General features: G+C 44.6%; 1 protein-coding gene across 2 annotated transcripts; it reads left to right on the top strand.

The window, feature by feature from the left end:
* The first annotated feature begins 1,241 nt into the window (after window positions 1-1,241).
* Window positions 1,242-24,794, top strand: LOC116734560 (kinesin-like protein KIF26A). 2 transcript variants are annotated; one of them, XM_032586032.1, is made up of 13 exons: window positions 1,242-2,791; window positions 4,994-5,189; window positions 6,959-7,162; window positions 8,632-8,725; window positions 8,807-9,075; window positions 9,966-10,149; window positions 12,306-12,462; window positions 13,257-13,419; window positions 14,355-17,307; window positions 20,537-20,724; window positions 20,897-20,920; window positions 21,641-21,761; window positions 22,768-24,794. In XM_032586032.1, the coding sequence occupies exons 1-13, from the start codon at window positions 2,772-2,774 to the stop codon at window positions 22,953-22,955; spliced, it is 4,761 nt and encodes a 1,586-aa protein (XP_032441923.1). In that variant the 5' UTR covers window positions 1,242-2,771; the 3' UTR covers window positions 22,956-24,794. The 2 variants fall into 2 exon arrangements, with proteins under 2 accessions (XP_032441923.1, XP_032441925.1); XM_032586034.1 differs by lacking the exon at window positions 20,897-20,920.

The raw sequence follows: 24,794 nt of genomic DNA, 5'->3' as shown, positions 1-24,794 counted from the left end.
ATTTTTGCCGCTCTGATGCTCAGATTCTCGGCGGGGAATCGGACTCCGTCCATCAGAACCGCCTGCAGCAGGACGCGGTCCGGTTCTGGGTCTGTGGACGGCGCTGATGAAGACGAGCTCAGAACCAAAAACACAAAACGTTTCAGAAAACATTTTAATCTGGTTTCCAGAAACAAAACCAAATGAATATTTCTGACTCCTCATCCAGCCTCCATCGACCCGGAGCTCAGACCGATCCGGAACCAGAACCGGTTCCTGTTCTGACTGAAGTAATCAGTGATGGTGGAAAACTGAAGGAATAAATTAATCTGGAAACTGAAAGCAGAACTTTATGATTTGCAGAACAAATGAATGTAAGGAGAATAAATTTCAACGTCACAACGGAGAATCAGAGCCAGAAAGAAATTATTACAAAATAAAGTTTTCCTTTTATTGCCATTTTGTAATATTACGACTTTATTCGGCCAAAATTACTTATTTATTCTGGTCATTTTGAGTCTCACTCTATGAATTTTTTCTCATAATATGATTCAGGATTATAATTTTAAAAACAAATTGTTGGACTGGCACTAAAAGGCATTTTAAGTAGAAATGTTAAAATTCTGATTTCAGTTTTTGGTCCAGATCAGATCTTCAGGTATGAAGGAAAGTTTTTCAGAAGTTCTTGGTGGTGATGATAAACGACACCATCATCAACAAACGTTGGCACTTTTCTAGCTCCATACTCTGAAGTTCATCTTTAAATGTTTCTTCTGGATGTAATCAAACTGATTTCCTTCAGTCCAGATGGAGTCAGAGTTTCATTTCTCTCATTTCTTCACTTTTTGCTCCTGATATTTTCTCTGTTTCTGTTTTCCAACCTGAAGATCCAGTTTGGAAACAAACCGACGTCCCGACAGTCTGAGCTGCTTGGATTTCCTGCTGACGGCTCAGAGTTTCCTGTCAGGCAGCAGCTCCTCCTCATTAAGGTCCTTCAGCCTGAGAGAAACAGAATCACTTTTTACTTTCATCTGAGGAGAATCTGAGTTTGGATGAGAAATAATTAATACATGAACACAGACAGTGTTAACGCGGCCCTGCTCTGTAATCTGACTAATCCATCTGTTGGGCCGGACCTATGGTCCAACACACACACGCACACACACACACATAGAGTGAGTTTGAAATCCAGCAGAGGGGGTGTCAGTCGTCTCATGAAGTATTCATGCGGGGTGTGTGTGTGTGTGTATAGGGTTTTCTCAGGAGGGTGGGGCTGCAAAAAGAGGCAGAGGAGGTGAGAGAGGCAGACGGACAGGGAGGAAGAGGAGAAGGAGGAGGAGGAAGGCTGCAGCTTCTCCTGTGTTTCCCGGCAACAACAGCAACCAGAATCAGGAATCCACCCGCTTTATTTCCACCTCTTGTTCCAGTCCTTCATCCTCCTTTGCTGCTGTCGCGTCCTTTCATCCCTCTCTCTCCTGGAGTTACAGGAGGAGGAGGAGGAGGAAGGTGGGAGGGGTTGAGCGGAGCAGCATTGCGATACAGACTGCAGGAACAGACTGAGGAGCTACAGGAGAGGAGAGAGGAGACAGCAGGAGGAAACGGAGAGAAAAACCAGGGAATGAGGAGAAGATGGAGACGAGGAGAAACAGAGGGATGAGAGGAGAAACAGAGGGATGAGAGGAGAAACAACCAGGAAAGAAGAGGTGAAGAGATCAGAGAGGAGTTGGATGGAGAGGATGGTCGACTAGAGGAGCGGATGAAGACGTCGAGTTTACAGGTGGAGGACGGAGGGGAAACGTCTGCAGCTGCTCCCTAAAAGTTCCCTTTGATCCGCCTGGGGGCAGGCGGATCAAATGAGACAGGAGGACAGACAGGAGGACAGAGAGACAGACAGGAGGACAGACAGACAGGACAAACCGGGGAACGCGTTCCTGAACAGAAATGACTCTGATGAAGTCGGCGTTCCGGAACTAGTTTCTGTCTTGATCTGCTGGATTTCCTGAACACTTAGAAAACATTCCCACATTTTCTCCTTGAATGGGATGAACTGATGAACTAATGGGAAGGAACCAGTTTGAGCTGCTGGACTCAGACTGGGATGAGAAAACCCGTAAATAAAAGGATTTAGATGGAATCTGATGGTTTTATCCAAAGAGAAACTTTCTGAAGACTCATTGATGAACTTTGTGAAGCCGAGTCCAGTTTGCTTCGTGTCTCGAAGGAGAAAACGGGTCGACAGAACGACGGACCGACGGGTCAACAGACTGACGGGTCGACAGACTGACGGGTCAACAGACCGACGGGTCGACGGACCGACGCTGCGTCTGGCTGCAGGAGTTTAGCTGGATGTTTTCCTGTCTCTGGAGGGAAGAACGTCTCCAGACCTCCAGCTGATGGATGGAGAACAGAAACTTTTCACCAAACCCTGATGAAGCTCAGGATCCAGATTTGACATGTTTGCAGTGAAAACTGACGGATTCTCTGGAGCAGAAAGTTCCAGATTTGATGCTCAGCAAATGTTTGAATAAATCTGGATGCATGAATCCGACTGGAAAAACGATCAAATGTTCCTGGGAATAATAAAAGATGAGTTTGAACCGTATATTTCTGGATGCAGGTTTATGGAACATGATCTCTTGGTCCAGTTTGACCAGTAAACGAAGCTCAGTTTCTGTTTCCGTTTGGGTTTTCTTCTCTCACTCGGAGTAAATCTGCCTTTTCATGATGCATCAGGATGAAAACCAGTTTGGACAAAACCAGTTTGGACGTTCCAGGCCAAAGGCTGTGAGGAGATGATGGACTGGAAGGATCTGTGAGTAAAGAATCGTTTTAACGGCTGCAGAGGAAACTTTGTGTTTTCTGATTGTTTCTGAACATTTTTCACATTCCTGGATGTCAGTGATTATTTTTAGGAGTTTCCTCCTGAGCCTGGTCAGAACCTCAGAGAGACGGTAGAGTGATGAAGAGAATCAGAACAAACCCGACCAAACCTGGACCATCTGGACCTGACAGCTCAGCTCTTTGGTCCAGTTAAAGTCCAAGTAGAGTTTAACAGACTCCCTGTTTCTGTTTGTGATGGTAGGTCGGGAAGGTTTTCCTCTCATGGTGACATCAGAATTTGCTGCCTCCCTCATCACAGGTTCTGTTGGGATTCATTCCAGCCGTTTCTTTGGTTCTGCTGCTGCTTTAAACTGACCTGCAGCTCTTCTTCGTTGGTTCTGGTGTCTCTTTGTCGTCCTGTAGAAACCGTGGCACAGCGCTGAATGAAATGGTTCTGGAAATGAATCCAGCATAGAGCTGATCAGCAGAGGGAATCTAAGGCTGCGTTCACACTGCAGCCTGAAGTGACCCGGTTCTGATGTATCCGACCTGAACGGTTGGATCTCCGAAAGCGACCCAGGTCACTTGGTATCCGATTCAAATGTGACCCAACGTCCAGGTCACATCCACCCGACCTGAATGTCTCCGATACTCGAGGCAGGAAGAATATCAACAACCATGAGGATTAAGTTGTTAATATGCTGGTTCTGGTCGGACAACAACTTCAAACATGTAAGCTCTGCTGCACCGTTAGCATCCATGTTTACCTCCACAAACACTGAGAACTTCTTCTTTATGGCGGTTGGCAGACCGCTGAGGCTATGGCGCCCTCTGCTGCGCGTGCGGGTCACGTTCAGGTCGCATTTATCTGGAACGGCCGGCAAAAAAAATCAGATTTGACCAAAAATCTGAATTGTGTCACTTCAGGCTGCAGTGTGAACGCAGGTTTAGATGATTCTGGTGTCGATTCTGGTTCAGAAGAGGTTTGGATCCCATGTCCTCTTTCTAACACTTTTTCCTTCCACTCAACTTTCCATTAATATGGTTGGACAAAGCACTGAATGATCAGTCGGCTTCTTTACTTTCATAACGCCACATTTCTGTCCTCAGCTTGTTGGTCTCTATGATTTATTCTCATTTAGTCCTCAGGATGTCAGGAAAAGTTCTGCTGGTTCTGCCGGGTCGTTAATATTCACACTGCTGATCCAGATCAGCTCCGTTCAGCTGAATCATGATGAAGCTGCTTTCCTCTCAGCTTTCTGCCTCTCTCTCTCTTTAACTTTTCTTTTCTTTCCTTTTCTTTCGTTCTGGTTTTTGTTCGGTGAATAATCTGCAGAAAACTTTTTGCGACTTTTTCCCTCAGATTGCAGAAAATCTTGTCGCCTCCGTGTGGAATCAGATTATTCCTGGGCGATTTTTGTGTCTCTTGTTAACATTTGTCGGCAAATCCCAGCGATGAAGCATAAATGTCACCAACACACACCCTCACACACACACACACACCAACACACACACACACGCCCCCGGCCCTGTGCGCTCTCTGGCCTGTGTGAGGGAACACACACGGTGGTGAATCCCTGCAGGCCGTCCTTCATGGCGCTACGATTACACGCTCTGTTTTCTGATTGGACTCGCTGCGGATGGAGGGATGAAGAGGAGGAGTGCAGGGACGCTCTTCCTCTTCCTCAGCCCGGTAATCCAACTCTGTTTGTTCCTCTTTAGCTGCAGCGTTAAATTTATCTGTCGCTAAAAACAGAATCGGTTGGAAAACGAGAGACGTTTTGAAATCTGAGGAGCTTCATCAAACGTTTTTATTGGCTCAAATGTTTTACGGTTCGGTACCGACCCAAATGTGGATCCATCAGAGAAGAGAGAAGATTTCTTGTCCTGGTTGGAGGAGAAACTTTGTCTCAGACTGAAGAACCAGAACCAGAACCAGAACCAGATCAGAAACAGGTTCAGCGTTTTCCTCTGGAGTTTTACTAAAGTTCTGGGGTCAATCAGAGGTTCTGGTTCAGGTTCTGGTTCTGGTTTGATGTTTTAAAGTTCTGATTGTTCCTCCAGCTGGCGGGTCGGGTCAGAACCAACCGGACTCTAACGTTTGTATCTGTTTTGTTTATATCTATAAATGTTTGATCTTTGTGATCCGTTTCTGAACCAGAACCGGTTCTGTCTCGGTTCTGTCTCCCTGCAGGGCGGCTCAGAAGCTCAGTTTGTCCCGCATGAGGAAGTCCCAGCCGGACCCGGAGGCGTCGCCCGAGGCCCCGGCGCCGGACCCGCCGCTGTTCACCGGAGGCTTCGGCGGGGCCCTGCAGCTGTCGCCGCCCGCCGTCCCGCCATGCCTCCTACGGGCCGGGTCAAAGGTCAAGGACACGCCCGGCATGGGGAAGGTAGGACGCCGTCCGGGTTCTGGTGAGGGAATCAAACCCACAACCCGATTCCTCTCAGTTTGTCTATAGAAACATTTCTGATCAAATCCAGACAAATCCTGAGTTTGGAGTTTTTCTGCAGGTTCTACTCAGCAGCAGAACCGCTCCTCCTCTTCCTCTCCCTCTTCCTCCTCCTCTTCCTCGTCCTCTTCCTCGTTTATTGCAGCTCGTTGCTCATAAACTGAAGCCGTTTGTTTACAGCAGTTGTTCCTCAGAGGCTCATAAACATTGATGGACTCTCCTCAGCGCTCTGCTTCTCCTTCATTCATTCTTTTACTCCTTTATTCACAACTTCCTTCCTTCCTTCCTTCTTCCTCTGTTTCCTTCTTGTTTTCCTAATTTCCTGATAAAACTTATTAAATCTTTTTATGATCTTCTTAAGGTTTAATGATGAACCTTTTTGGCCAGCAGCTTGTCGTGACCTTTGACCTTCCTCTCCTCTCTCGTTAAGCTCCTCTTCATCACTCGATCCTTAACGAGTTCATTAATTGCGACACGCCGCCGTCTCAGAATCATCAGCCTGGTTCGCCGTCCTTCATGTTGCCTCGGTTCCCCTCACCTGTGGTTGCTATGGTAACAGCAGCATCCTCTGGATCAAGGCCGTTTGCGGTTCTTCCAGCAGCTGCTTTGTCTTCTGAACGTGTTTGACATGAAAACCGAGGCAGCTGCTGTTTCCTGTCCGCGACTCTTTGATTCTGATCAATTTTGCTCTGAAGTTGACCCGCTGGTTGTTGACCCGCCGCCGACTCAGCAGCTCCGTGACGGCCGATAAACTCCAGCAGAGTCCCGACCCGGCGGCCAGACACCGAGCTGCAGCTCAGGAACATTTCAGTCGATGGGATTAGTTTGTTCTGCGGCTCCAGTTGGTAAAAACAGATTTAATCCCAGAAAACGAAGCTGCAGGCCGACAGGCGGGTCACCAGAGACTGACTGAGATCTGGACCTGGAGACCAAATGTGGCCAATTATGGACAACCAAGATATGCTTCAGATTTATTTTGCACTAATAAATTCTTAGTGGATTTAGCGTTATTAGCATTAGCGCTAATATCAGATTTTAATTTAATGCTTCTGGTAATTTATCTCCCTCTAATTTAAATTCTGAAGCACTAATTGACTTTGCTGGTTTCTTAAACTTTCAGTTGAATAAAAGTTTTTGTTCTCGACTGTTAAAAATTCTTCAAGTAGTTAGTTGTTTATGTTCATGCTCTTATTTTGAAGTCTGTTTACGCAGCAGTTCCATTTCCTCTCTTGTTCTTTTTCCCCCTAAAAACTTTAAGAAACTTAAAGGAACAAAATAAAACGGACAGAAGAGGAAAAGATAGAAACACAGATACAGTAACTATGTGGACTGTAATGTCAAAATTAAATTGGAGCTTGAAGGTTTCAGTTATTAAAGGACGGAGATAATCTGAACGGCTTTAGCATTTAGCGTCATTTTAATAATTATAATTAACTGAACATGAGGGAAATTAATAAGTGTCACCGTACATGTTTTAACTTAACATGTTGGGCCTCGCGATGGTAGAAGATAGCGCTTTAGCGTTAGCTTGGTACAACACATTAGCAATAGCAGAACTAATGTTTAGGATTAGTCCTTTAGTGTTAGCGCAGCTAGCCTTTTAGCTAGCAGTTCCCTCCACTGTATTGATTATAGTTTGTTTATCAGACAGGAAGTTGTTGCTCTGCTCTGGACCTGGTCTCTGACGTGGACTTCCTGTCCGTCCTCAGGTTCGGGTCATGGTCCGCATCAGCTCGGCTAACAGCAGCGACTCGGAGTCCAAGTCCTTCCTGAAGGTGGACGGCCGGAAGAAGCAGCTGACTCTGATTGAGACTCCGAGCGGCGGGAACTCCACTTCCTGTCAGAGGCGACCCATCGCCGCGGCTCCCAAGACCTTCACCTTCGACGCCATCTTCACTCAGGATGCCTCACAGGTGGGAGAAGCTCCCAACACTTCATCCTCCTCATCCTCGCTGCCTGAACCAGAGCAGGTCGATGTAGATTCAGAGCACGCAGCCGCAGTTTGAGCTCTTCATCAGCTCCTCATCCCCAGAGAGGCGACAGCAGCAGATGGATCAGATCAGAGCTGCAGTTTGATACCGTCTGATGTGAAGCAGCAGAGCTGAGCTGTCAGGAAGCAGCAGATCATAAAATCAGGCTGTGACCTTTTCACCTTTCCTCCTTGTTATGCATCATTGTATACAAGATGCATAAAAACAGAAATGCTGCATCACATTGTGACATGATGAACCACATGTGACCTCAGATAAAGTTAAACCCAACATGATCCCAGAACCAGTTCATCTCTTCTGAGCCACAAAATGTTTTATGGTTTATGAAGCTAAAAAATATCAAAGCCTCCCTGTGGCTCATATTCCAGAAATTTATTTTAAATGTCAATCGTAAAATTAACGGCTTAACTTAACGGTTTTAAAGGAGCGTTGTAAAGTTTTTGGAGTGGAGTGTTGGCATTAACTTCCTCTACTGCTGATATTTAACATCCAGTTCTTCACTCAGTCTGTCCAGCGTGAAATGAACTGATTCATTGAGCTCCAACCTGAACAAATGAAACAGACTTTGGAGTAACTGAGCGTCTGGAAAGTCACATCTGAAGGGTTGTTAGTTGAACCTTCAGTTAATATCCTAAGTTATAGTCAGGTTGGAAGCAGGTAATATTTTCGCTTTCTGCCAGTGAAATGTCTGAAATTTCCCCCTAAACGTCACATCATAAATCTTTAGGTAGCGTTAGGTCACAGTGATGTTAAAGGTTTGTGTTTCCCAGGCACATGTTCCCATTTTACAGCACAATCAGGTAACTGTTACCTTCAGCTGTTATAAAAAAATATCAAATATGACTTAAGAGAAATTATACTTCCAGATTTAATGCCTTGAAATTGGGCCTCTGTCTCTTTAAGAAACTCCTGCTCTTTCTGAAGCTCCGCCTCCAGGAAGTCATCCCAACATGGCTCCTCTATTAACTCTTTAACGTTTTTACCAGCGTTGCTCTGAGCAGCAGCTCCTATAAAGAGCTCAGCAGCTGTTTGCTAATCGCTGCTGGCTAGTCTGAAGGAGCTGAATGAGGGAGGAGCTGCGACTCGGAGGCGGGGCTAGGTCCACCTAGGTGTTTTGCAGCTGAATGGTTGCCATGGAGATTAAAGGACTTATCAAACATTAAGGAATCAAAGTAAAACTCCAGGTTTGTTTCTGACGAGGGAAAAACATGATGGAAAGATTTTTTTAAAAGTTGATTTTTCATCATTCTGCTCCTTTAAATGACTCAGGATGAACTCAGTTTGTTCCACGTTCCTCACTGTAAAAACAAGTTTGCTCAGTTCAAACCTCGCGTCACACACTGCTACATGTCATAACATGATGACCCGGTCTGACCTCTGGCTCCTGACAGGCTGAGGTTTGTTCTGGAACCGTGTCAGAGGTCATCCAGTCGGTGGTGAACGGCGCCGACGGCTGCATCTTCTGTTATGGACACGCCAACCTGGGTAACAACCGCTCTTTTTCCTTCACACATCGACACACACATCCCTGTTGAACCCCGTGTTCGCACTGGCTCCGCCCCCCAGGGAAGACGTACACCATGATTGGCCGGGACTGCTCCACCCAGAGCCTGGGCGTGGCGCCCACGGCCATCTCCTGGCTCTTCAAGCTCATCGAGGAGCGCAGGGAGAAAAGCGGGGCTCGTTTCTCCGTCAGAGTGTCAGCGGTGGAGATCTCCGGCCAGGAGGAGGCGCTCTCCGACCTGCTGGCTGAACTCTCTGCCTCGGCGGGGGACCAAGCGGAGGCCCCGGGGCCGGCCGTGTCACTGCGGGAGGATCCTGTCTGCGGCTCCCAGGTACGCAGAAACGCTACGACTGCATCCACTTTCTGTAAATGAAGACGATTTCGTTCATTAAAGTTAGTTGATCAAATAAAATCTAAACTAGTCCTAGAAGGATAATTATCTTAATAAGTTATAAAGTAAATGTAATTAGTGATGAAGCACAACGCAGCATTATGCATCATGTGGAACATGACACAACACGATACGATACTGATACCACAGCTTTGATTATTGACCCGATACCGATATTGACCCGATACGATATCAGGATGAATCAAACAAACTTTGAACGTCATGTAGCTGAAGCAAAGTAGCAGGACGCAACAAACCCGTTTCACACGATTCTGTGCTGAGAGTCTTGGATATTTTGTGTGCAGTCGTCCTTTAAGCTTCCTGTCCTCTTCTTCTTCTCACACTTTCCTCTGACCTCCTCTTCACCTCCTGGGACTTCGTCACTCTCCAGAACCGTCCAATTAGTTTGGATCTTCCTCTCTTTTATCTCCCCAGGCTCCTTCAGTCTGACTCTTTTTATCTGCTCTCGCTTTAATTTTCTTCTTCTGTCACTGCACACTTTTCTGTGCCCCACTCATACCGACGTCCTTATTTTATCAAACCCCATTCTGTCTCGTTTTGCCTTTTATCTCTGCGAGGCGAAGAAGCGGCTCAGAGATTCAGACGTTTTCATTTCAACCAGAGTTCAGTTAAAGTCAGGAGTTCTTTAAATACGGGGAATCAGAGCAAAATGAAAAAAGGTTTAACCTGAAATCTCCTGCAGCTCCTTGATAATATTATTGTGATGATTATTATTACACTATTGTGATGGTTCTTGTTTTAAGTTTCTAAGAAACTTCTCTTCTAATTGCAGAAATAATTAAATTAGTTTTTCTGTTCTCTCCGATCAGCTGCAGAACCAGACGGAGCTGCGTGCGACCAGCGCCGAGCGCGCCGCCTACTTCCTGGACGCCGCTCTGGCGGAGAGGAGGAGCAGCCGGACGCCGAGCGACCAGGACGCCCGGAGGAACTCCCACTTCCTGTTCACGCTTCACCTCTACCAGGAGAGGGCGGACAAGAGCAACAAGGCAACAGGTCAGAGGGGTCAAAGGGCAGCGGCCGACAAAACGCCGGGAGATTTCAACTAATTAGCATTTTAAAAAACATATTGAGACAATTTCTTCTCCTTTTTGTCTTTTCAATTTAATTTTGAATTTAGTTGCTCTTTTATCGAGGGACACTGTTTTGTTTTTTTTGTCTTTAAAATTCCTGATTGATGTCTTGATATGTTGATTCAATATTTCCTCACAAGCCACCTGAAGTTCACCGCTCCACAGCATGATGCTGCCACCTCCTTACTTCACAGTTGCAAACTGTAAATGTAACTTTTGCTTTTTGAATGACGGCTTCTTCATTGCGGAGCGGCATTAAAGCCTATACTGCTCAAAAAAAATACCTTTACTGCAAATAATAGCAAAATAAATGTCAGATTTATTAATTTATTTAAGTAGCTGATTTAAAAACAACAAACTCTGACTGAAGAGCCTCACAGTTGCAGTGATTAAGACTCTCTTCCTGGGATCTTCATCATCATTTAGAGATTAATGCCACATTTTGTTTATGCCAAAACACATAAAGGTTGTATGAATAAAATATACAGTTTGTCTGTTGGTTTGACCAGGTCTTCCTCTGTTATTTCCTTCTGCACAAAGTAAAGACAGAAACACAGAATAAAATTGCAGAATGCCCCTTTAGCATGCTGAGAGTTTAATAATCAATAAGTCTGAAGTGAAAAAGAAATCGGATCTTTTTGCTTGTTGGAGTGAAACTGCAGCTCAGAGACTCGGAGGCAGAAATAAATTCCTGAAGCTCGTCTTCCTCCTGTTGCTAACATGTAGCCGCTAATTAGCTTCATCTGGAGCTCAGAACAGCTAACAATCCCCCACCACCCGTCCACCTGCCACAGCAGAGACGTTTCCACGGCTACCGGTGTTTTACTGTCCACTCCTGGAAACCATCAGGACGCCTAATGAGGCCCGGCGACTCGCGTCCCGCCGTGTTTATGGGGCGGCGGGCAGAAAGGGGGACGCTCAGCTGCTCTCAGCAGTTTCTAAATCCTGCTGATGCGGGCAGTTGAACTTTCACAACCTCATTACTCTGAATTACTGGAATAAGCAGGCGGTTAAAATGCTGCTGAATATTTATCAGAGCTGATTAGAGACATGGAAACAACCAGGAGCTGAACTGGAGACGCATTTATCTGAAACCGTTAAATCTGGATCTGGGGAAGCAGCTTTTATTGTTTGGGACATAAAAATATACATAAAACAAGATTAAAAATAACATCCTGCTCAGAAGATTACATCATAACAATACAGTTAACAACATATTCAGATACCAGGGATGTGGAGCCATGTAGGGTCACTTTTTAAGTTAATAATGTTAAAAAATTAAAAAAAACAACAAAATAAAATTAAAGATGTGCAGAAAAGCAGAGATATTCAAAACCAGCAGAAATGTCTTTTAAAATCATTAAAATGCCAAATAACTGCAAATACCACAGGGATGAAAACACTTACTGGGCTTTTAGGAGCATTGATGGTTTTAGACTTTAATATGTTAATTTTGATGAATTAATGACATAAATTTAAATATGTTAAACATTCAGCTCAATTAATTGCATTTTTTACATACAGAAGTTCAGAGTGGAACCTTTGTATCGGCATGTTTCTGGCACGTCCGTAAATCTGGTGCGCAACAGCAAAAATAATGATTTAGCAGCAAAAATGGTTTTTGGATTGAAAATGTTGCTTATTTTGTCAGTAAATTAAAATCAAAATGTGATTAATGAATTTCAGACCCTTCAGTTAAATTGATTAAAAATAGAATTGACTCTGTTGGTCTTAACAGCTGAGAGGAAGGATCTGCTGTAACGCCTGTTTGTGCGCCTTGGATGCAGCAGTTTGTCACTGAAGGAGCTCCATAAAATGTTCTGATTGTCTATGAAGGTTCCTGGTTCTGGTTCTAGACATGGGGACTTGTTGGACCAGAGTTTACTTCTCTTGAAAAGTTACTTACCAAAAAGTTTTGGACTTTTGGGTCGATCCGGTTTTGTTTGACTTCTGGGTTAAAATTAGCAGAAATATTTTAATTTCTCGTGTCCATTTCAGCAGCAGGCAGTAATCACTATAAATAGTTAAAGTTTTGGATCAGAGCTTCCTGTGAATGTTTCATGTCCCGGTGTCCCTCAGTGTCGGGCCGGAGTCGTCTCCACCTGCTGGACCTGGGCAGCTGTGAGACGGACATCAGCCGGACCAGGGAGGGCAGCGCGGCTCAGTGTCTGTCCCTGTCCGCTCTGGGGAACGTCATCCTGGCGCTGTCCAACGGGGCCAAGCACGTCCCCTACAGGTACCAGCCGCATCGGGCGTCTCGGGAAAGACGGATGGACCGAATGTCCCTCAGGGGACGGAGGAGTCGGACTCCGTCTTTATCACTGCGTGTGTTTTGATTCAACATGGAGCCGTTCATCAGGTTATTTCCATTTCATGTTATTCAACTTCAGGTTATGGTAAGAAGTTCACTGGATGGTGAAATAAAGACTGATCTGTTGTCTCCGCTGTCCAATTAAAGGGACATTTCCATGTTTCTGAAGTGTGGTTATGAAGATTATTTAGAGGCAGTCAGTGTCTCACCAGACTTCTCCTTCTGGAAAAGTCTTGAAATTGATCTAAGGACTTTACATCCAGTCTGCATGTTTGGTATAAAATAAAATAATAATTAGGTCATATTCTTTTCAGTATCATATACCTGCAGCTGACGGCACTGATTTGCATGAAATAAGCAATATGAGTCGATGCAGATAAAAAGCCCAAACTGATAATATTTCCAGCTTTGCTGTTGGTGTTAAACAGGAAGCTGAAGGAAGCTGTAGTATGTAAATCCAGTTTCCCTCAGCAGCTTCCTCCAGGTCTCTTCAAAGGCAGCGTTTCTTTCTGTGCGTCTGGTAGAAGATCGCATGTGGCGTGCGGTTCAAAGTGCGCTTCATGAATGTGGGATGAGACATTCCTTCTCATTCCTCTCTGCCCGTCTGAGTCCAACTTCTGCGCGGCGTAACGAACGGTCTCCAGGGTGCTGTGGGGTTTCTCGGGCGTCTCTTCCTCGTTCTTTTGGTCTAACGAGGTTTTTTATGATCTATTATTCAGAGACAGCAAGCTCACCATGCTGCTCAGCGAGTCTCTGGGTAACATCAACTGTCGAACCACCATGATCGCCCACATCTCGGACTCGGCGGCGAACTTCATGGAGACGCTGACCACGGTGCAGCTGGCGTCCCGCATCCACCGCATGAGGAAGAAGAAATCCAAAGTACTTCATCTTTTACTTTGTTTCACAGCTTCTCTGAAGGATCTGAGAGAAAATCCTGATAACAAGGAGTTTATTCTCTATTGTGTCATTTTATACAATAACACAATGTCTTTGTGTTTCTCCTGATTCAATATTGATTATTTGTTAGTCTTGTAAATAAGCAATGAGAAACGACTTCTGTCACCAATTCAAAGCTTGGCACCATATTTGTAGCTCCTGTATGGAAAAACATCAAAGTTCAAATTGTCCTTTTTTCCGGCAGCATGACTCAGCTGTGTGATATTACTGAACAGTGTTTCACAATAAAGGCATTTCCTATCAGTCAATATTGATAATTATTGATTAGTACAATATACTTCCAAACAAATGACGTGACATTTATTGTTTTATCTACATTTTTGTTTTGAGATGCTCTCATTTTCCCCTTTTACTCCACGTCTGTATTTTTTATTCTTAAGCAGTTATGAGGCACAAAGGTAAAACCTGAAACTGCTCAGGTGAGCCGCGCACCGACCAGAAGGTTGAGCTTTTATAATCAAGTGTACCGAAAACCTACGTTTGTTGTGGCACACTCCTTCATTTCCCACAATCTGAATGCAGCTGGATGAGTTCCAGGTGTGTCAGTCACGCTGTGCATTCTTGTAATTGATTGGGTCGACTTTAAGCATCACCAGTTGGATGTGAACGCTGTTTCCTGCCAAGCAGTTTCCTGTCAGAGCTTTACTGAGTACGGGTCTGCGGTTGAAAGTACGCCCCATTATGTTGGGCAACATGAAACTGCTACTGCGCATGTTACTCAACGTGTTGTTGCTAGGTAACCAAAGAGCGATTAAGCTAAACCTAGCTTAGCTGTGCTGTGAGAGGGTGAGCGACTAACGCCTTTCCTCTGCCTGCATCTGTCCTTCTTGTTGTGCTAACTGTTTTGTTGTCTCCAGTATGCCTCCAGCTCCTCCGGAGGCGACAGTTCCTGTGAGGAAGGTCCATCCTGTCGACCTCCTCACGTTCAGCCTTTCTACCCCCGGATCGTGGCTCTGGATCCTGACCTACCGCTGCTGCTCTCCAGCGATCCTGACTATTCCTCCAGCAGTGAACAGTCCTGCGACACCGTTATTTACGTCGGTCCCGGTGGAACGGCGATATCTGACCGAGAGTTGAGCGACAATGAGGGCCCGCCTTCCTTTGTCCCCATCATTCCCTCCCTGAACAAGAAGCGAACCAAAGATTCTCCCCGTTCAGACGGAGATCACTTTAAGTGCAACACATTCGCAGAGCTGCAGGAGAGGCTCGATTGCATCGATGGCAGTGAAGCTCCAAACGCGTTAAGCACAGAGAGCAGAGCAGCACAACCAATGAAGAATCAAACTGGACCAGAATCTGAAGAGAACTCCTCTCTAAACGTAACCGGACCAGACTCCAGACTCCCTTCGGTTGAAAGCCCAGTGGAATCCTCCAAAAGGACCAGTGCTGATGGAGAGAAACTCTCTGGTTCCCTCATTCAGCCATGTTCGGTACAGTCCAGTGAGCCTTGTTCATCAGATCCAGAGCCTGTGGTAAGAGAGAAGGTTAGAGGAGCCATAACCAGACCATCACCACCTCAGTCGTTACCCCAGAGGCCCTTAACAGCACCTGACTCAGGGGCAGCTGTCAGGAGGACTCCCCCAGTGGGTATGAGCTGTCAAGCACCAAGACAAAGCCAACCTTTGGAGTTACCAGACAGGGAAAGGTCCCATCACTCCACAGGTTACGCCATGGAGGTCAGCGGCCTTCGAGCGGCTTTGCTAGGAAGATGCCTGGACAGAGACTTCCTCAGGACCACCATCACGCTCCAGCAGCCCGTGGAGCTGAACGGGGAGGATGAGCTGGTGTTCACCGTCATAGAGGAGTTTCCTATCGGCCTCGTCCCGGACAACGGCCGCCCCGCCAACCTCCTCAGCTTTAACCCAGAGTGTTCGCTGCAGGCCTTAGCTGCAGGTTCCGGTCCAGTCAGCATCATCAGCAGCATCAATGATGAGTATGATGCTTACACGACTCAGCATGGAGTTACAGGATCAGGCTGCCATTCATCTGCAGGATTAAGACCCGCTGAAAGAGAAGACAGTACTTCAGCAAACAGGTTTTTCATGAGAGGTGAGAGTACAGCAGCAGAGAGCGCGTCCTTCCTGACCTCACCAAGTATTTACCATCGACAGCCATTTCTGCAGCATGGCTTGAAGAGTTCGTTGAATGACAGTGGTATTTGTTTCTCAGAGTTGGACAGTGATCCCGCCACACCCAACAAACCATCATTTACCAAGGCCTCTGGTTTCCCTGATTCCACCAAAGCCACACCTAAAGGATCCTCTAAGGTGAGAGCTTTTAGCACTCCCACTTCTTCTCTCCACCACACCCATCACTCCAGTCTTCCCAGGAAAACCAAGCCTACCTCTTCTGCAGCCGTAGGCAACAACACACAAGAGAACCTGTTGTTTCAGGGAAGCACCTTCGTTGATCCAAGAGAGCTTGAGTTTCTCTCTGCAGGCAAGCCAATGAGAAGTGGCACAGCTAGCATCTCCCCCAAAAGGTCTGGAGGAAACAGCAACAGCGTTCCTCGATCTCCGAAGACACAAATGTCTTCCACAGCTCAGAGAGTCGTTGATGGCTGCGAGAAGCCCATCAGCAGAAGAGGAGATACTCTCATCAAGCTGCCACGGCTCACACGAGGTGCAACAACTTTGGGAACTGTTTCCACTTCACACAGCTCTGAAACGAAATGTGGTCAAGTAGCTGCCAGTGTGACGGGGACATTAAGGTTTTCATCACTGGGGAAGAAGTCAAATGGCCAGAAAAGTAGCATGATCTCTCCTCCTACGCCACTTATCAGACAGTCCAGCCAAGAACAGAAGACAAGTTTTCCAAGTGCCTTAAAACCGAGCAGTGACAGTGGAAGGTTTGCTTTCCCTAAAAGCTTAACCTCAGAGGAGGAGTTCACCTTCAGGCACCAAGCAGATTCATTCAGTCACAACACGTCTAGTTTAAAAATCGATCATGGTTCTGCCAGAACGTCTTCCAGTCTGAAGACACGAGGAGCCAAAGCAGATTCTCACAGGCACTATGGTAGCTTGAGATCTCTGGAGAGAGGAGACAGTCCAACCTCAACTCTGCTGAAACCAGAAGTGTTCAGAGATGCTAGTGGTGCTGCTGCAGGAGGTACCTGCAAATCCAACAGATCTGTACCGAGACTTGGCCTTCCACCTTTAAACACTGCCTGTTCCTCTCAAGCCTCTTCTACTTTCCTTTCAACATCCAGTAAACTATCGCAGGTCCGAGGCAATGGTAACTCCCGTGTTGCTGGTTCTGCTGGACTGAAGGTTCGAACATCGTCAATCAGCAGCTCTAAAAGCCTGAGCTCCCCTCCTGGACCCAATGCCAGCCTACCCCCAACTGGCAAACCTCCTGCCAGAGCTGGAACCGGAGTTAAGACGGGAAGGGGCACCATCATGGGAACCAAGCAGGTCATCAGCAGGGCAGCTAACAGCCGGGTCAGCGAGCTCGCCGCTGGTCAGAAACAACTCAGCAGAGGGGCCGGAGAAAGCGAAGGTACCGACAGCGGGACGAGTGGCGTCAGCACGCTGCTGCCCTCGCCCTACAGCAAGATCACAGCACCGCGACGGCCGCAGCGCTACAGCAGCGGACACGGCAGCGACAACAGCAGCATCCTCAGCGGGGAGCTGCCCCCCGCCATGGGCCGCACCGCCTTGTTTTACCACAGCGGGGGCAGCAGCGGCTACGAGAGCATGATCCGAGACAGCGAGACGACCGGCAGCACTTCGTCAGCCCACGACTCCATGAGCGAGAGCGGAGCGTCCAACCGAGGCAGGGTGTCCAAATCGCCCAAGAAGAGAGGAAACGGTGAGTAGAAATTAAGTCTGTACCTTATAATGATCAGTTTAATGGGCTGATCAACTGACCGCCACCTCAGTGCATTCACTCCTGTACATCCTGCAGTACAGCTGCTAACCACCAGGTGGAGCCATTTACAAGAAAATCTATGCTGAGCCAGGAAACAAAATGATCTACTGGAAGAGTGAAGTGGTACTTCTCCTTGTTTTGGTAAAATTTCCATGATGCTTTAGTGATTTTGTGTCTTTTGTACCAGTTTAATTTATTACAGTGAAAGTAAAAGTCTCTCCTTCGTTATTTAATATACATATTCATAATTTCTGATCCTCATTGCCCCAAGGCCTGAATAAAGCTCCAAGCGTCTATAAGCTGTTTGAACTTAGTGGACAAGCATGTCCTCATGTTTCTGAAGCTTTTCAGTCAGGAGTTCAGTGTTTCAGACCGTGATGAGTTGGTTCATACGCCTTCGACTCACAGCAGCAGCAGCAGCAGAAAATATTCCATCAGTTTCAGTCTGGACCTCTGACTCCTCGTCAGTCTCCCTTAAACTCTTCACTGGGGTTTCTTTCACAACATCCCCATGTAGTTATCCCTGTTTTTCTACTTTTCTCTACCACATGTTTTCCTTCCACTCAATTTTCCATCCATATCCTAGAATTCACCAATCTTTGGTGGCATGTTCCTCCTGTTTGCCTTGCAGCTGTCAAGTCAGCAAAATTAAAGTTTTCTAAGGAGCTGAATTTGGGTTTTTATTGGTTGTAAACTGTAGTCTGCTAATATTTTTAACTGGAGTGAGGTTAGGGCTTTGAGTAGACCGTTTCAGATCCTTAATGTTAGCCTGCACTCCCAATCCAGTTTTATTTTGTCCATATTTATACATTTTGATCACATCTGAAATTGATCATTTTAACTATAATATCTGGATCTTAAGAGTGGAAAATGGAGTTAAAAATATCAGTGATTTATTTTCTTTTAAACATCTGAAATCTGGAAAAGTGCAGAAACTCATAGATAACGACTGAGACGCCTGAATCCTCAGTTTTCACTTTTCCTAAAGCTGAAGTAGATTTTTTTCTTCTATAAAGGAAAATCAAAGTGAATTCTCCTGGAGCTGTTCCACGTTTCCATAAGAACCAGTTATTATTAAAATGTGTTGTGACGGCCAGTCAGACTCAGACACTAACAGTCATAAACTCATCTGGAGTCAGATGGAGACATTAGCATATTTATGGATTCCTCCGTGGATCGGAGCGAGATGAGCGAGGCGGTCGGGTTAACGCTGTGCTGCAGCATGTCTGAGCGCGTCGATTCCTCTGAGCCGCAGATCCTTTTCTAGCTTCCTGCGGATGATTGAGATTCATGCAGAACGCTGCGACGAGAATCCCTCATGAAAGTTTCATGAGGGATTCCCAGTGAACACGTCCAACGGCAATTATCACCTCACACTTCACTCACACACACACCGTCCACACACGCACACACACCGTCCACACACGCACACACACACACCGTCCACACACACACACACACCGTCCACACACACACGCACACCGTCCACCCACGCACACCGTCCACACACACACACACACCGTCCACACACACACACACCGTCCACACACGCACACCGTCCACACACACACACACACCGTCCACACACACGCACACCGTCCACACACACACACACCGTCCACACACGCACACACACCGTCCACACACCCACACCGTCCACACACACACACACCGTCCACACACACACACCGTCCACACACGCACACCGTCCACACACGCACACCGTCCACACACACACACACCGTCCACACACGCACACCGTCCACACACGCACACCGTCCACACACGCACACCGTCCACACACGCACACCGTCCACACACACACACACACCGTCCACACACGCACACCGTCCACACACACACACACACCGTCCACACACGCACACCGTCCACACACGCACACCGTCCACACACCCACACACACCGTCCACACACACACACCGTCCACACACACACACACCGTCCACACACACACACACCGTCCACACACGCACACCGTCCACACACACACCGTCCACACACACACACACCGTCCACACCCCCCTTCAGTCTGATGCGTCTCTCACAGTTTGATTATCTTCAGCCTTTGGTTCACTAATTGATCCTGTTTATAGTAACGAAGCGACAGCTGCTGGTTGTAAATCATTTGGATGATGATGATGATGATGATGAGGATGATGACAGCGGCGGCGATAGCAGCAGCGGCGACGGCGGCGCCTTGTTTAAATCAGCTGATGTTTCCAGAGGATGAGACTGAAGACATCAGCTCACACTGCAAAACAAATATTTTTATAATCTGTTGGTGAAACTCAACCTTAAGACTAAAACTATTAAAGAAAATAAATATCTAGGAATAGAAACTCACTGAATAAATGAGAATATTATTGAAGTTTATTTATTTCAGTAATTCATCACGTAGTGAAACATTAAATAGATTAATTCCTCAGATTTATGGTTTCTACTCATTATCTCTGTTATTTCTGATGATTTTCTGCTCAGATTTCATAAAGTTACAACATTTAAGATGAAAATATTTCACCAGATCAATAAAAATATTCAGTACAGAAATATTAATAAAAAGTATCTTTAACTCCTTAATGTGATAAACAATAATATTGTTGCTTTGAGATCAGTAATATAATGATAATAATATAAAGTTTCTCTCAAAGATCAAAACATTTATAATTCAGAAATAAAGAGTTAATCCTGGAACTGGAAGATATTATAAATATTCAAAATAAAACAAACAAAAACAATAAATAAAATAAAATCTCATAACTGGAACCATAAATGAAATACATTATGAATTATCTGTAAACAAAATTACCCTTCAAAATGTTTTAATCCTCAGAATGGAAATGACCAAAATCATTGTAATTTATCATATAATTATTGATTAATTGATTATATAAGCATATATTCATATATCATGTATACTTCCTCCTAATCATCACATTAAACCGTAGCAAAACGTTACAATGTTAAAAATTAATTATTTTTTATCAGGCTAATAAAATACTCAAATATCTGTAAACTGTTAATTTCATGAATTATGAACAAAATTATCTAAATTATCAGAATCTCATAAATGAGTCACTTTCTGAATTTCACGTGTTGATGCTGTGAGTTTGTGCGGCTCTGACTCCGCCCCTTCCTGTCCGTCCTCCAGGCGGCTTCCTGCGGCGGCGGCTGATCCCCGCTCCGCTGCCGGACGCCTCCGGCCTGGGCAGGAAGGTCGGAGGTCAGTGGGTGGACCTGCCGCCGCTGGGCGGCGCCCTGAAGGAGCCGTTTGAGATCAAGGTGTACGAGATCGATGACGTGGAGCGGCTGCAGAGGAAGGAGGAGACGGGGTCAGAGGTCAGGCTCTGGGTTATTTCAGCCAGATGATGATGTGATGATGATGATGATGATGGTGATGATGATGATGATGGTGACGATGGTGATGATGATGAAGATGATGATGCTGAAGATGATGATGATGGTGATGATGATGATGGCTCTGAATGGTTTTTCTCCGTTTCTTCCTCAGCCGCCGCTCCAGGACGTGGAGAAGGTGAGGTCATAGGTTAAATATTAAAACTCGATCTGCTGCTGCTGCATGTCTCGTATGAAACATCTTCATGTTTAGGCAAATAATTATAATAATAATAATAATAATAATAATCATCTAATCAATCAATAATTCATTTCTGAAACACATGAAGGTAAAAATGATCTGAGGAGCTGAAATGATGTGAAATAAACATTTTTATTTAATTTTTCCCTCATAATTTAATTTCTAAACATTTGTGGCCTTTGTTTCTTATTTCTGAACTTCTGATTTTGTTGTTTTATATTTCTGGATTATTAGATTATTATTGTTTTATATTTCTGGATTATTAGATTATTATTGTTTTATATTTCTGGATTATTAGATTATTATTATTTTATATTTCTGGATTATTAGGTCGTTTATGAACAGAACTCTTACAGGTTTTCAAGATTCAGTTCTTCAGATTTGTCAAAGTCTTCATGTTGAATTTGATTTGGTTGGTTATTTTTTACAGTGTTGGTATCAGCAGACTCTCAGGAAATTAAAGATTAATTTACGTGTTTTTAAGAGTCGGCAGGTTTTCAGTCAATCTGAAATCATGTCGTCATAGAAACAGTTTAGAAAAATCCAGGAGCTTCATTATGGATTCTTTCTGACCGGGTTCTGGTTCTGGTTCTGACCGGGTTCTGGTTCGGACCGGGTTCTGGTTCTGGTTCTGACCGGGTTCTCTCTGCTCCTCAGGTCCTGCTCCGGCGGCAGCAGCGACTGGAGGAGCTGAGGCGGCGCCATGCGGAGCTGCAGGCGGAGCTGCAGCAGGCGAAGCTCCACCTGCTGCAGCGTCCCGGCAGGCGGAGCTCAGAGTGTGAGAAACGTTCATCTATTTATGGTTTATATGAAATATTTAACACATTAATTTATGTATTTATTTTAGTGTGAAACGAATAAGAAGCATGAATATGAGCCAGGAGTTTAGGGTTTTATATAGTTTCTGAATGTTTTATTAATTTCATGAAAATGTGTTTTTTACCCATTTTAAACTAAACAGGAAGTAAATTTTTCTCTGGTGAAAATCGAGTCCATGAGTCACACAGGAAGGAGGAAGGTGATGATGATGATGATGATGATGGTTCTCCGTCTCTAGTCTTTAAAATAACCCAGAGGTCAGTCAAAGCGCTGACCTCTGTGTGACCCCGCAGCAGCAGCAGCAGCCTGTTTATCTATTGGTCGACTTCTTTCATCTTCACAGAAACCTTCCAATCAATAATCAATAATCTGATTGAAATCAAACTTTGTTCTGTTTGTTGACTTGTTGACTGTCTCACGAACAGTTCATGAACTGTCTCACGAACAGTTCATGAACTCTCACGAACAGTTCATGACCTGTCTCACGAACAGTTCATGAACTGTCTCACGAACAGTTCATGAACTGTCTCACGAACAGTTCATGACTGTCTCACGAACAGTTCATGAACTGTCTCACGAACAGTTCATCTTCAGATGGTTTCCAGGAACATTTTTTTCTTTCTCTTCAGTCAGAAAACATGAAAATGAATCTTTTTTTCCATTGATTCTTTAAATCTGGAGGTTTTCTGTTGCATTGAGACGTTTGTAGCTTCAGCCTTTAAAGTTTTTCCTCTGGGAGTTTCTCCAGAGTTCGGTTCTGCTCCGATCTGTCAGAAAACTTTCTTCCCCTGATATTCATAAAGGTTCCATATTTACATGACACACTTTCTGCTGTTTGCTGCACAGATAACAGAAACAGGAGCCACCATGTCCCAGCGCTCTGCGCCTCCTCTCAGGGTTTCAACCCGCCCGTTTTATTTTTATTTTTACCGATGAATCGTAACGTCGCCGTTTCTCCCCTGCAGTCGACGTGGACCAGAACCTGGACCGGGAGTCGCAGGAGTACCTGGAGGCTCTGGCACGGGCCACGGCGGAGCTGGAGCGCTGCGTCAACCTCTGCAAGGCCCGCGTCATGATGGAGACCTGCTTCGACATCAGCGTCGCCACGGCAACGAGCGCCGCCGCGGTGCAGGACGGCCGCCACAGGGTGTAGGCGCCATGGAAACGGAGCGAAACACAAACAAGATGGGAGCTTTGGAAGTGCCTTTCTACTGGATTTATTATTAATTTGAACTTCCTTATTTAATTATTTTATTCTTTATTTATCATATTTTGTATTTATTTTGGTTTTAATGGTGCTGAAATCTTCGTTATGCAACATAATTTAGAAAATATCAGTAAATTTGTAAGATAAAAGCAGAGTTTAGGTAGAAAGAGGAAGAGATCCAACCTCAGGTTTGTGTTTCTGCTGGTTGTTTTATTGAGAAGTTTTTACAGAAATTGTTGAGATTTTTGGCGGTTCTGTCAGAATCCAGAGAGCCGAGCGGCTGGAACCCGAGTCCGGTTCTGGAGAGAGGTGAGCTGCTGTCTGGACAGTTACACTGTAAAAACAGCAATAATTTGATTTAATTAGCCTTCCAAAGAGAAAGAAATGTTAGCGTCAGATTTTCAGTCATAGTTTCACTATATTGTTCTCATATTTATTGATGTCAGATTTTCAAACTAAATATTTAGTTTGGAAAACAAACATTTAGTTCCAAACTAAATGTTTACATCTGAGCCAAATATGTGTCTATTTATTTTGAACAGACAAGAAAATATAAAAAGAGGAAAGAAATAAATAAATCAAATATTTATTTTGCTAACTAAACATTTTTGACCTTAAAGCCCAGCTTTTATTTTGGTATCAGCAGGCTACTTTGGCTAGCTAAACATTTAGTTTGGACCTAAATATTTGATTAGGAGCTAAATATTCTGCTACCAACCCAAATATTTAGTTAGCAAGCTAAATATTTAGTTAGCAAGTTAAATATTTAGTTAGCAAGTTAAATGTTGGAGCTAAAAATGTAGTTATTAAATTAAGTATTTGGTTTGCAGCTTAAATTCTTAGTTTAGGAACTAAATACTTAGTCTGAAAACTAAATATTTAGCAACAAATTAAATATTTATTTTGCTAACTAAATGTTTTGGTCGACAAAACCAGCTTTTATTTTGATATTCCACTTCCGTTAATTTGGAAGCTACTTTGCATATTAAATATTTAGTTCCTACATTTAATTTTCAAACTAAATATCTTTCAAAGTAAATATTTAATGTAGAGCTAAATATTTAGTTAGCAAAATAAATATTTAGCTCAGACTTAAACATTCAGTTGGGATCTAAATATTTAGCTTCCTGCCAAAACATTTAATTTGATCTTTGAAGATGAACTCTCTCATTTCTTCCCTGATGAATTAAATAAAACAAATTATTTCTGTTCTCTGACGGCGCCCCCTGCAGGGCTGCAGCTTTGTTGCTTCTCTGAATCAGAATTGATCCGTTTGGTTGCTCTGTTGCCTCTGAATGTTGCAGGTTGCTGTAAATACTGTTTGTTGCTGTAGTCAGACGGACAGACTCCTCCTCCTCGTCCTCCTCTTCCTCTCCTCTTCCTCTCCTCTTCCTCCTCCTCCTCCTCCTCCTCTCTGTTTTCCGCTGCAGGATCCTCGTTGCTGTGCAGCGTTTGTGGAAATGTTCCAGAAGACGTTTAACTTCACAAACAGGAACCAGGATGAAAACATTTTATTCTCATTTTTCATATTTTTATCTTTATGCATTCAAACTTTCTCAGGCTCTTTTTAACGTTGCTGCATGAATTTCTTTCTCCTCTTTTATAATCTTGTGTTTTTTGACGTTTCTCTGCCTGTTTTTACACCTTCTTTTAATAATGTGCTTTTTGTTTTTGTACTGTACAGTTTTTTAATAATTTCTAATGATGTGTTTGAAACATCGGAAAAGTTCAAGATGAGTCGACCATTTGCATCCAGGAGAATAAAAGTTGGAGTTTGTTCAGACA

The sequence above is a fragment of the Xiphophorus hellerii genome, chromosome 15, assembly GCF_003331165.1.
Source record: "Xiphophorus hellerii strain 12219 chromosome 15, Xiphophorus_hellerii-4.1, whole genome shotgun sequence".
Taxonomy (NCBI): Eukaryota; Metazoa; Chordata; class Actinopteri; order Cyprinodontiformes; family Poeciliidae; genus Xiphophorus; species Xiphophorus hellerii.
The sequence above is the reverse complement of the archived record's forward strand: the minus strand, read 5'-3'. Positions and strand labels throughout refer to the sequence as shown.

Coding starts and splice junctions, on each gene's coding strand:
- LOC116734560 (XM_032586032.1), top strand. CDS start 2,772: ATGATGGACTGGAAGGATCT. Junction 8,726..8,806: donor TTATGGACACGCCAACCTGG/GTAACAACCGCT, acceptor TCCGCCCCCCAG/GGAAGACGTACACCATGATT. Junction 13,420..14,354: donor TGAGGAAGAAGAAATCCAAA/GTACTTCATCTT, acceptor TGTTGTCTCCAG/TATGCCTCCAGCTCCTCCGG.